Source organism: Astyanax mexicanus, chromosome 18, assembly GCF_023375975.1.
Source record: "Astyanax mexicanus isolate ESR-SI-001 chromosome 18, AstMex3_surface, whole genome shotgun sequence".
Lineage (NCBI taxonomy): Eukaryota > Metazoa > Chordata > Actinopteri > Characiformes > Acestrorhamphidae > Astyanax > Astyanax mexicanus.
Genome location: NC_064425.1, coordinates 7,659,065 through 7,671,812, shown reverse-complemented (window position 1 = coordinate 7,671,812; position 12,748 = coordinate 7,659,065). Strand labels below are relative to the sequence as shown.

The following is a 12,748-nucleotide window of genomic DNA, read 5'->3' as shown; positions in this document are numbered from 1 at the left end:
CAAACAATTCACAACAAATCTTAGAATGCAATCAATGATTAATTGATCTGTCCATCTACTCTGAAATTGATCAATCTGTCCATTTATCTGTCCGTCCACTTAATATTTGCCCCATTTTTCGTCCATCTATCTGTCCATCCAATCATAGACAGATTGACCCAGAAGTTTGTCAGTGTGTCCATTAAATTAATTAACCAGACCACCCATCGTTAAGCTCAGTTATCTATCTAATCAATCATTCAAATCACAAACTGATAATTTAATTGGCATCTGAAAGTCTGTGTCTCAGCCTACTGAATCAATAAATAGTTGGTCTGAAAAATCATCTATCTGCCTAATCAATGATTAACTGATCTTACATTCCAATTAATGATTGACTGATGTGTCCATAGGTCAGGCCAATCATGACCCAACAATTTGTTTCTTCAATCACTTGTTCATCTGTCCATCAATCAGTCCATCCATCCAATGATGACTAATTGATGTGCCCATCCATCATTCAGTCAAACCAACTTGTCTGTCCATCCAATCAAAGGCTGACTGTCTGTCTGTCCAGTTCACTCATCCCTATAACAGCAGGTCCGTCGGTCCGCCGATCCGTCTAACCTTCACTCTGCTCGTCGCATTTAAGAGAAACTTTATGCAAAAACTGTCCCCATAAAAATCTGCAGATAACAGAAAGAACAAGAGCGTTTCCATCCTGCCCTGTTTGTACAACTGCGCCGGGACGGGAAGAGCGGGAGAGGAAAACAGAAAAAAAGAAAAAAGAGAGAGACAGAGCGCCGAGGAGGACAGAGGTGGAAAGAGTAAATCAGGACAGGTAGAGGAGAGAGATAAACATCTGTACACGCCGGGTTATCTTTACAAGAGAGAGAGAGAGAGAGAGAGAGAGAGAGAGAGAGAGAGAGAGAGAGAGAGAGTGAGAGAAAAAGAGAGAGAGAGAAAGAGTTTGTAAGAGAGAGAGACAGAGTAAGAGAGTGTAAAAGAGGAAAGGTATAAGAGAGGCAGATTGTGTGCGAGAGAGCACGAGTGAAAGAGAAAGTAAAAGAAAGTGTAAAAAAAGAGAGACAAAAAGAAAAGAGTTTAAAGGAAAGAAAAAATACTTTAAAAAAAAATGAACATTTTAGTTGCAAAGACCATCAAAAACTTTAGGATGATGGAACTGGCTCTCATCAGGACCGCCCCAGGAAAGGAAGAGCAAGAGTGTACTCTGTTGCACAGGATAAGTTAATCAGAGTTACCAGCCTCAGAATCTAAATGCTTCACAAAGTATTTTGGTTTGTTTAACACTTTTAAGATACTACATGATTCCATTTGTGTTCAGGTAAAAATGTGAAATGTAAAAATGTATAAAACACTATAAAATTATTATATACATTATAGTGCAATATGTTTCCCCTCAGATGTTTCTTCACTTCTGTGCTGAGATTGTGGAAGCGAGTCATTTCTTGCGAGGTACGGAAACCACCTCGGTAACTCCAGGATTCTTCTCGGCCCACCGGGGTAAACCAAACTGCACCGTGCATGCCGCCACCTGCCCCTATACACCGTGATTTGGCAAAAAAGAGGATAAAAACCACACTGCACACAGTTCAGCGCGAGGTGAAAGCCCGAGGGCAGGGTTTCTGGGCCGATGTCGTCAGACCAGCATCACCCGGAGCGGTCTCGACACTGCGAGAGTAATTATCATTTCATTATGTAATGGGTTAAACCTGAGGACACACAGAGCTGCTGCTCAGGAGAGGCTCTTACCAACGAGAACTATCAAGGCTACGGATATTATTACAACTCTGACTCATGTGTACTCTGAGGTAGAACATACATCAACCCCTTAAAAACAGCACACTCCTCCGTGATCTCAAACAGACACGCGTCCACTTAAAGGAACAGTTCTGGTACTAATCGAATCAGCAAGATGTGCTGCGTCCTGCCGTCATCACCTACGTAGGTCGTGTCTTTGTGTCGTCGACACTGATTGGCTCGTACAAAGGTGTGCCGTATCAGACAAAGCCATGTTGTTATTCGGTCCTGTTGATTTTTTAGACTCCTTTTATTTGTGTTTATAAATAATTAAGGGTAAACCCATTAACAAGCCTTGGACCGTGCACAGGCTACAGGGGTACATAATACAAAACACGTTACATTCTGAAAACTTTAAGGGCTTCGGAGACTTCTACAGGACTTTTCAAGAAGCGGCCTGTCTAGAGCTGCAACTAATGGCTATTTTGGCAGTCAACTAATCTATTTTTTCGATTAGTCGATTAGTCAGCAATTATTTCTGCCATGTCCTCCATCTCTAAAAACAATAGAAACAGCTGAACAGATTTAAAAAGCAGCTAAATCTCTAGGTATTCTCTAAACATGGAAAGTACTGAGTTAGTTAAAGTACTGATTTAGTAAACATGTAATCTGTTGAGTTTGGGCACTTTTGGAGAAACAGAGTAAGTTAAGTGTAAACTGTGTAAGTGAGCCATTTACCCATCTACCATTGTGCTTTTGTCCCCGGTAGTTTGATTAACGCAGTACTGTTACAAATTAACAAACAATCAACGATGAAATTTGTAGTCAACAAATTTAAATAATCAACGTTGTCGATTATATCAAGTAATCATTGCAGCCCTATGCCTGTCCACTCATTACTCTTAACATATTTAATAATTTCAGACCAGGAACAACCTCAAATAGACATAAATACTTGACAACCATATGGTATGAAAGACATAAAAATGTTTGATTTGCATTCAATAAAATATTGATTTTTTTATATTATCTGTATAAAAGTGTCAGAGCTCTTAAATGGCTCATTCTGAAAGGGACTGAAACTGGAAATAAAAGAGCTGGTGAGATCTTTTTGAATAAGAGTGAACACAAACATGAACATGTTTTGTACACCACAGCCCATAGACCTATTCTACCTGGTGTACAGTAAAATGAATGTCCCCTTTAATAGCAGAACAATACAATCACATTTTTACAGTTTTAAAGAGCAATGAATATTTAAAACCTAAGAATATTCAGATATTCAAAATAAAAAGAGCTTAAATAAATTGCAGTATAATGGGGCTCTGAGCGGTCCAGTGGACTAAGGCACTGCCACTATGATCAGGAGATCGCTGGCTCAAATCCCTGTCATGCAGCTTGCCATCAGCTGCCGAAGCCCAGAGAGAGCACAATTGGCTTTGCTCTCTCTGGGTGGGTAGATGCCGCTCTTTCCCCTCATCACTCCAAGGTTGATGTTGATCAGCACAAGGCATCTGTGGGCTGATGTATTGGAACCGAGTCACTGCGCTTTCCTCCGAGCACGCTGTGATGCTTCTCTGCAATGCTGCAGCAGTTCAACAAGAGGTGGTGGCTGACTTAGCATTTATCAGAGTTGCATCACACTGTTTGCATGCTGTTGTGTTTTATACCTGGCAACCCAGGGTGTGGAAATAGGTTTGGGAAAATGGTGGTGGGCAGGTTCGGAGGCAAAAACCCACACAGATTGCTGTAAGATTTGCATAAATTACTGTGTAATGTCAGGCCTAAAAAATCTAATAAAACAAAAGTTTTATTGTTGACATACTGACATTCACATTTATAAAATCACTGCAGTAGTGGCAATATATTATACAAGAAGTCAATAATGTTATTATCATGACAGGCCTGGATCTGATCATCTACAAAAAAATGTCTTCATAATATTTGTGTGTGTTGCTGTTTAACACACTGAATGCAGGATAAGGGAAAAATAAAAGAGCAGGTGATTTAAATCAAACGATAAAAATCAAAAGCACACAGAGAGAGGAATGCTAAGACCACCAGTGCCAAACCACTCAAAAAAAGTAAATGACAACACAGACATACACACACACACACATACATACAGCCCATGTTACCTAACTGCAACCAGCGCGAGCTGCAGCAGAGTGATCTAACTGTAAGCAAGTCTTAGCACGCCCGCAGGTTAATCTGGCCGAGTGTGTTACAGTGCTGTACCTGAGCATGCGTGTGTTCTAATACTTTTACAGCTTATATATGGAGGGCATTCACTCCCCCACGTCCTGAGGACTTTACTGGCTCAGTGACATCAAACCTAAATGCTAAACTAAGGCTAAACATGTAATCAGTCCAGCCAGTGAGAGAAGCACTGTAAGCATTTAGGAGTGCCTAATTTCTACTTCAATTATTTAACATTACCCATGTTCAGACTGTATCGTACGCAATAATACTGCCAACAATTCTGACCATAAAAAAGCTCCATATTGTTTCTTATTCTGTTCTATTTGTTTTGCTATTAACTGTATTTACTTCTAATTGTTTGTTTGCAGTTTGTATGGACGCACCAAAAATTCTGCATTTTTGTGTTATGGTACATTTTTGCTGTTACATTATGTGAGGTAGTGTGCTGGTACCGCGGCAAGAGGCACATATTAAATAACTCCTTTGGCCTCAGCCAACCTCGGGTGATTACTTAAGCCTGAAGTGATCCCAGCAGCTGGTTCACCCCAGACAGCACTTTTACAATAAAATAAAATAAAACGGACTCCCGTGTCCCTTCCTTCCTCCTGTTACGTAGTGGAGGCCACTCCCACCTAAGACCAGTCACCCAATCTACAACAAAAGAGAAAAACTCAAAAGTGACATTAAAAGGATCATTAAGGATTATTTAGCAGTAAATGATAAAATGATCAGGATGCATCATGAGATGTGAAGGAAGCCTGCAAAGTAAAACCTGCACTGTAATTTCTTGGCAGCAGAGCTTAAGCCAGTATTTTCTTACTAGAACTACGAAGTACGTCATGAAATCTGTGTGACCCCCCCTTGAGGGGTTGATGTTTAAAAACACAACAGCATTCACCCAAAACCTCAGTGACCAAAAACAGAATAAAACAAGTGCAAATATATGCAGTAAGTTTGAAAGTTGGAGAAGACTTCGAGCCCAGAAGGACTACAAGACAGACAATGAGCTGCAACTTTTTGGGCATATAACGTTGCTAAACCTAGACCTAACCAACTGCAGCAAGCCCAAGTCATAGCCCCACCCCAACAGGGTTGTACAGTAGGCACAAGGCATGATGGGCGTATCACTTCTGCCGCCTCTCTTTTTACCCTGATGTACCCATCACCCTGGAACAGAGTAAATCTGGACTCATTAGGCCACATGACCTTCTTCCATTGCTCCAGAATGCAATCTTTATGCTCCCTAGCAAACTAAAGCTGTTTCTTGCTGGATAGCCTCACTTACACATGATTTTCTTTCTTTCTTACACAGCAGTTTGTACCAATCCCTTGAGCACCCTTCGCATTGTGCGTGTGGAAAAGCTCTTACTCTCACTATTAAACATATCCTAGAGTTCTAGTGTTGCTTTTTTTATCATTTGATTCTACTAAATTCCACGCACAGTGATCAGTGTTTGGGTGCAGAGTGATTACAAAGACTCTCCATTTTAAGCAACGTGTGCCGTCTTGCTGTGGTCAATCTTGTTCGGAAAAGACATTTTCAGACTGTTATTCACACCCATTTAAAGCCACAGTCACGACCACAGATCTGCTGACAGGTTATTGAATAAAGTTAATGTTATTGCTGCAACAGGTGCTAGGCTTTTCTGTATGTGTGTTGTGTATTATATCTAGTTATATCCTCATAATGGACCACACTCAATCACAAGTGCTGGCCTGGACCCACTTCCAAACAGTTTTACAGTATTAATATCAGTTTAGCCATCAGGGAACGTGCCCATTTTAGGGAAGTGACTGGGCTACACCTATAAAATTAGATTAGATACTGAGGGGGATCACAATACATAAATATTAAAGGGAAAATATTGTAACTCTTTTACAGAAGTTAGAATAGGTGTATGGGCTATACAAATTCAAATTCTTGCCAGTTTCAGTTCCTTTCAGAATGAGAATTCAAAAGTTAGCCTATCCTAAATGGCAAAAAACAAACAAGCTACTTCTAACTACAACAGAAGCACAAAGCTCCTCATTTGAAAGTACTTTCCATCATCTGCTCCCACAGACCGTTAGTGCCGATTCCTCCCTCAAATGAAGTCAGCTGGCTAATTTGTCAGCAGCCAGCAGAGCAAAAGTACAGTTCTTCAACTAATTTAGTGTATGAGCATCTGGTATGGGTTGGAGTCAGGGTGTTTCTATGCAGGTTTCCCTTATTGTGACATCACAATAGGCAAGGAGCTCAACTAAATGCCTGCCTGCCCCTTAACAGATTCAAAGCTCACAAGAGTTGCCAGATTGATGTATAGGATATGTATAGGTAACGTTGAAATTACTTAAAATGCCTGTCCCTACTGCACTATTGGTGATGATAAATTACCCAGCCATGGTTATCGAACTTTCTTGAAGCTCAGTGATTGCCTGTTCAGGAGAAAAATAGCCAGCTAACCTGTTTCTATGGCTGCAGAATGCTGTTTACATGCTACTGTTTTCTAAACCTGACAATCCGGGGTGTGAAAATGGTACTGGGGGAATGGTGGATTTTGAAGGGCTAAGACACATAAAGATCACCGTAATAAACCACACTGTTCAAATACAAACATACTGACGAAAACCAATACCAATACTGCCAATACAGATGTTATACCGATATCATGGTGGTAAAGGATGTTTAATTCCATTCACCACCTTGCAAAGAACTATGAGTCAATGAGTTTCTCTACAATAGCCCACAGTTTCACACCAATTCATCAAAATTGGTGAAATTCCCCTTGCCCAATGGCGTTCATACTATCTGTAGAAATAAAACCTGATGCATCAAAACATCTCAAAGGATCCCACACACACACACACAAGCTACTCACTACGGCGAGGCTCCGAGAGTGAAACCACAAAATGACAGAAGATGAAAGCTTGCACATTTGGAGATAACTGTACGAGACTGTGACTACCCCACACCTACACACTACCCTGCATGTGTACATCACGCTTACACACTCACCATCTGTGTGTTAACGACCCACAGCTTATTTCAAACACTAAAACCACAAGGTTCCAATTGTGTCACAAAGTTTAAACCCAATAACTACCAGAGAACTGATGTGGAACAATCACAAAATCAGCTCAGATTTCCCACTGTTCATGTTCCCAAATTCAGAGTAGCACCCAACATCCGGGCAAAACTACACATATAAATTCAGAATCTAAAACCATGTGAAAGTAGCAATCATAAACATCTAACATAGAGCTGGATGATGTGACCAAAATGTATAAATCAACGTATTTCCTCATTTTGGTTTACACAACATAATTTCGATATCGATATACAAAAAAACACCTCCCTTGGTGTACATAATCACATACTGATAGGGGTTAATTATATGGTAAAATGATTATACTACAAGAAATTTTCATTAGGGATGCCCGATAACATCAGAATTATATCGTAAGGTATGGACAATATTTCAAACCAATACTTAATAAACTATTTATAGTACGCCAGCAAAGGATGTTTTTATTTATTGTTATTAGTTTCAAACTTAGTTATACTGGGGTGTGTAGTCTCTCTGTAAGTTCTAAATATGTATATTAGTACAGGAATCAGCAGATATACAAGTGTGTAATACTGAATATCGGCCCAGTATTCCCATAGGTGTGTCCAAATTTTCTACACCAATCCAAGCCAAAACCATAATTATCAAATATACTCACCTCCCTATCAATACCTATAACCAGCTATACAAAGCCATCTATTGGGATGAATAGGTACGGACAGGGATAACTACAGATAAGAATAGATGTACAATACAGGTGTGGGTATGAACAGATACAGATGGGGATATGTATAGATAAGAATGGATGGGGATGAAGACAGATGGACGGATGGAAGATATTAATGGTGATGAATGAGTAGATATGGCGGGGGACAAACACAGATAAAGATAGACTAGGATTAGTAAAAATGAAGAGGATGAGGATGGGTACAGATGCGAATGGGTAGGCATGAATGGGGGTGAATATATATATGGATAACTTGGAATTAGACAATGGGTAGAGATGTGGATGGATGGGGATGGGTAGAGATGTGGATGGGAATAAGTAGAGGTGGGGATGTGGATGGATGATAATGGCCGAGATCTGGATGGGAAGAGGTAGAAATGTGAATAGATGGGGTGCACGTGGATGGGTAGGTGGATTTGAACGGACGGAGATGGGTTAAGATGTGGATGGATAAGGATGGGTAGAGATGTAGATGAATAAGTATAGGTAGAGATGAGGATGACAGGGATAGATGGGAATGGTAGGAATGAGGATGGACAGGGATGGGTAGATATGTGGATAAAACAGAGAATGGTAGAGATGTGGACAAATAAGGAATGGTAGAGATGAGGATAGGTAGAGGTGTAGATGGATGTGGATAGACAGGATTTGCAGTTAGGTGGATGGACAGGTAATGGTAGAGATGAGGACTATTAGAGATGTGGACGGATGAGGATGGGTAGAGATGTGGATGGACAGGGAGTGTAGAAATGGGGATGTATAGAAATGTGGATGTGTAGAACTGTGGATGGATGGGGAGGGGTAGAGATGTGGATAAACAGACAATGGAAGAGATAAGGATGGGTAGAGATGTGGATGAATGTGGGTAGACGGGATGTGGATAAACCCTACGATTTCTGCAATGTGGAAAAAAAGAGAACTGCAAAACTCAGACTTAAAATGTATTCCAGAACTGGTATGTTTCGGGATAAGTATAATTGGATATGAATGTGATAATAATAGATAATGACATAATGACAGATTTAAGGCTTTTTAGAAGCAAAGATAACATTCAGAAGATAATAAAAAATGGAAACAGATTTCACAGGTATTGGAAGAGAAAAGGAAGGATTGGGATATGTATAGATAAAGATAAATGGGGAGGATGGAGATGGGTACAGATAAGGATAAATGGAATGAATGAGGGTTAGTATAAATAAATATGAATGTGACAGTTGTAGATGTGGCATAGAGATGAGAATACATGGGGATGAGTATAAATGGACATGGCTAAGTACAGATAAAGGCCAATGGGTATGGTTGGGGATGTACATGTATGGCTGTATGTACAGATGTGGATAGGGATGTGTATACATGGGTATATAGACGGGGATATATAAGGAGAATGATGAATGTAGATGTTTTTAAAGGGAACTATGGAGTGTAGATAGGGATAAGTGTAATAGCTGTTGTCAGCGGAAAACGTTGGAAGGGATGTTCAAGAAAAAGAATCCAACTCAATCCTGCAACAGACGGACAGTTTACAGTAAGGGTAAAGGTACTGAGTAGTTTGAGCATAATAGTCCATTTTAGGTACTCATCTAAGTAAAACTGCAAACAAGGTATGCAACAATATGGAATCAGATTTTTATGGCATTCCAGATTTTATTTTTTACAGTAGTCCAGCATCACACAAAGCCTCCTCCGATTCAAAACACCCTCAAAAAATATAATTTTATTCTTTAATTGTTTTGCCCAATACAAACATTAATTTCAACATCAATCAGCTAATTTTAAAGCCAGAAGGTCCAAAAGAAATCATTGGATTTGTATCAGCTGACATGGAGATTTCAACATAAAATCACCACATTAAATGAGATAAAAGTATTGAGCCATAATAACTAGAACTGAAATTACGCAGACTGACCAGGTCACTTTTGAGCACAATCTGGAGTTCAACCTTCGACTCCAAGGGTGATATAATTTTAATATCGGTAATTCTGGAGGCACCCATACTTTTAGTGCTACGATCTAGGGATGCACCTATGTGGGAATTCTGGCCCTGTGCCAATATCTGCCAATGCCGATTTATTACATATTTATATCTTACAGAGAGACTAGACACCCCAATAGAACTTTGGATTAGATTTTAAAGTAGTAAAATTAGTAAAACTATCCACTGTTTTAGTGCAGCAAGCACCACTCTGACACCATATGTCAGAAAGCCATATTTGGCTGACACAAATATAATTCCGATATATTTTTGCATCCCTACTACAAAACTTTTACTACTCCAACACAAAGCACTGGCAAGAATGGTGCAATGCTATACAGATTCATATTACATAATTTCTCTCTCTAAATTCCATAAATTCTAAGTTCCATAGGTTTCAAGAGCTAATCAACACATTGTAGAATGTGTCTTTTGTCACAGGCAATAATTAAAACTAGAACCATGACTCTAACTCTACGAAATGTTTAACTGGTTCTTTAAGACAAAAAGGCTGGTGTATTGGGTCCTGAGCATCAACAACAAGGCTTCCACTACTGTAATGAATCAAAGGACTCTTTGAGGGCTTTAAAGAACCTCATGAATCTAAACCTGAAACTACACTATACAAATGCAATGATGTTGGATTTGATATCAGTATCGACTGATTTTGCAGATATATCAGACCGATCCTTGCGGACTTATTTATTATATGCTGAATCAGATCAAATGATGCTGGATGGTCAAAAGTAACAAATGACGCTGAATGCGGCACTTTAAAATCCATTGATTTAAACTTGTTTCATTTCATTTTATTAGATTCAATAGACCTACTGTTCTATTTAGCCTGTTAATGTAAAACATAGGCTTTAAAGCTGTAACGAGTCTGTGTAAGGAGCAGTTAGCTAAGTAAATAGGAAACCAAAAAATGTAAACAAATTTCTCAGGAGATACCTTACATTTTATTGTTTGCATATGGTTGGTTAAAAAGCTAAAACGTAACGCAAATAAATGTATACACAAGTCATACCAGGGTGTGTAGTCTCTCTGCAAGTTGTATGTAAAGCAGATATATACATGTGTAATATCGGATATTGGCCCAGAATTCCCACATTTGTGCATCCCTACTTAAAACGATAGAAACCCCGTAGTGGTGTAGCAATAGTGAAATTAACAGAACATTCACTGTTTTAACACATCCACTGAAGCACTGAAAAAGGTTCTGTGTGCAGCCATAGGTCTGGACAGACCCTCTGCTTCAGTAAAGGACCCTTGAAGAACCCTTAGTGTAGGAGTATGCTGCACAGACTAGAGCAGGTCTGCACTGCAGATCTGCGATACTCCACACAGATCAGACCGTAGAGCACCCTCCATGTTACATCACCAAACACCACAACACCAGCTGTAAACAGAATTCCCGAGAAGGACCCGAGATGATCCCGGACATAGCCCCCCATGGTGACGTCACTCTGGGTAATCCACCTGAGCTGAGCTCTCATTCACTGGCCTGTACAGCTGATCTTCAGTAAATCTGGTTTAGAGTACAAGGGGGAAAAAAACACCTTGTGGACACCCTACAGACACCCTGCAACCTCCAGACAAGCTTCTATCTGTATCTGATGGCCTTCAGAGCTGATGGGGGGGGGAGAAAAAGGTCATCCTGCTGACCTCGTGGTAGGAGCCTCCAGTGGACTAGCTCCTATCCCAGCAATTGTGCTCACACCTTGACTGCAGAACACCCACACTGTGCTAAAAAAACAGAAGACAGGAAAAGCGTACGTGCAGTAAAAGAAGGTGGCAGAGATTATTGGAGGAATATAAACAGCCCAGGACACACTGGTTCAGGCACGGGCCTTCCCGATACTTCCATACAGTAACACAGCAGTATCACACACACAATGCTGACACCAGCATACAGGGACAAGAGGCCAATCAATCGATATACCAACTTCAAATCAGGGTCTATACTATCAACCCAATGCTTTAACTCCAGTTAGGCACCACATTTACCCCCTTTACTCATTTCTTATTTCCATACACAGTACTGATATACACACACACTTAGAAGTAGATCCTCATCATGTATCTAACCTGTTCACATCCAACCTGGGTAAAAGATGAAGACAAGCTAATGTCTGTGCTAAGCACTGCCCCCCCCCCCTTTACATAAGTTACACAACCTTATATACCTTTCTTCTAAGTTCTATGTTTTTTCATCCACTCAAACGCACATTCCTTACCCTTTTAAATCAAGATATTTACCGCAGAAAAAACGGTGAATGCACAGTTAGCCTCAGTGAGCTAGCTAGCATTAGTTAACTAACCTAATGCTAACTTAGCTTAGCTGTCGAGCTAAACAACTCCAGGCTGGAATATAATCACACCGTAGCACAGTAGTTTTATCATTAAGGTGAGGTCTTAACAAACTAAACTAAAGCACTTTTCAACACAAGCAGGGTTCCAATGTTTTCCCAACACAAAACACTCTCGTTAGATGGATTTGAAAGATTTAAAGCATTTCATGCATTTTCCTGCTGAGATTCACGAAATGTAGCTGAAATATCACCGAAATGTCCCCAAAACGTCCGCATGTCCCCACTAACAAGGTGAATATTCAGCCGGAATGTCCTCACAAAGCGCAGTATACCGAACCCTACAAGCACACACACATATATACACACTTATACACAAACACGCACACATCATCCACGAAGGCCCCGAGCTGAGGGCTCACCGCTCCCCGCTCCCTCCGAGCCGCCGCCGCCGGCCGGGCGGCCCGTGACAGCCCCCTCCAGCAACCTCCAGGGCCGCGGCCGAGCCCGCTTACCTTCGCCTTGGTGATGACATGCGTGGCCAGCTTGACCACGGCGAAGTTCCCCTTGCCGATGGTCCGCTCGATCTCATAGTAGCCCACTCGGGCCGGGGGCGGCCTGCCGGCCGACGGGTGCCCCGGCACGGCCATGCACGGGGCCTGCGCGCCGCCGCGAGCCTGGTGCTCGACGCCGGACGCGGCCTGCGCTCGGTGCGGGGCGCCCATGCCCGCGGCCGGCCGGGCGGAGTGCG

The 12,748-nt window shown here is 41.1% G+C and overlaps 1 protein-coding gene across 2 annotated transcripts in view; it reads right to left on the bottom strand.

Moving 5' to 3' along the window:
- The window catches only part of sik3 (SIK family kinase 3), a 53,063-nt gene extending 40,315 nt beyond the window's left edge, over nt 1-12,748 (bottom strand). Inside the window, exon 1 of one of the 2 annotated variants that reach the window (XM_049466868.1) lies at nt 12,513-12,748. In XM_049466868.1, the coding sequence (XP_049322825.1) occupies nt 12,513-12,722 (210 nt within the window). In that variant the 5' untranslated portion in view covers nt 12,723-12,748. The remainder of the gene's footprint in view (nt 1-12,512) is intronic. The other variant, XM_049466867.1, reaches the window with a different exon arrangement.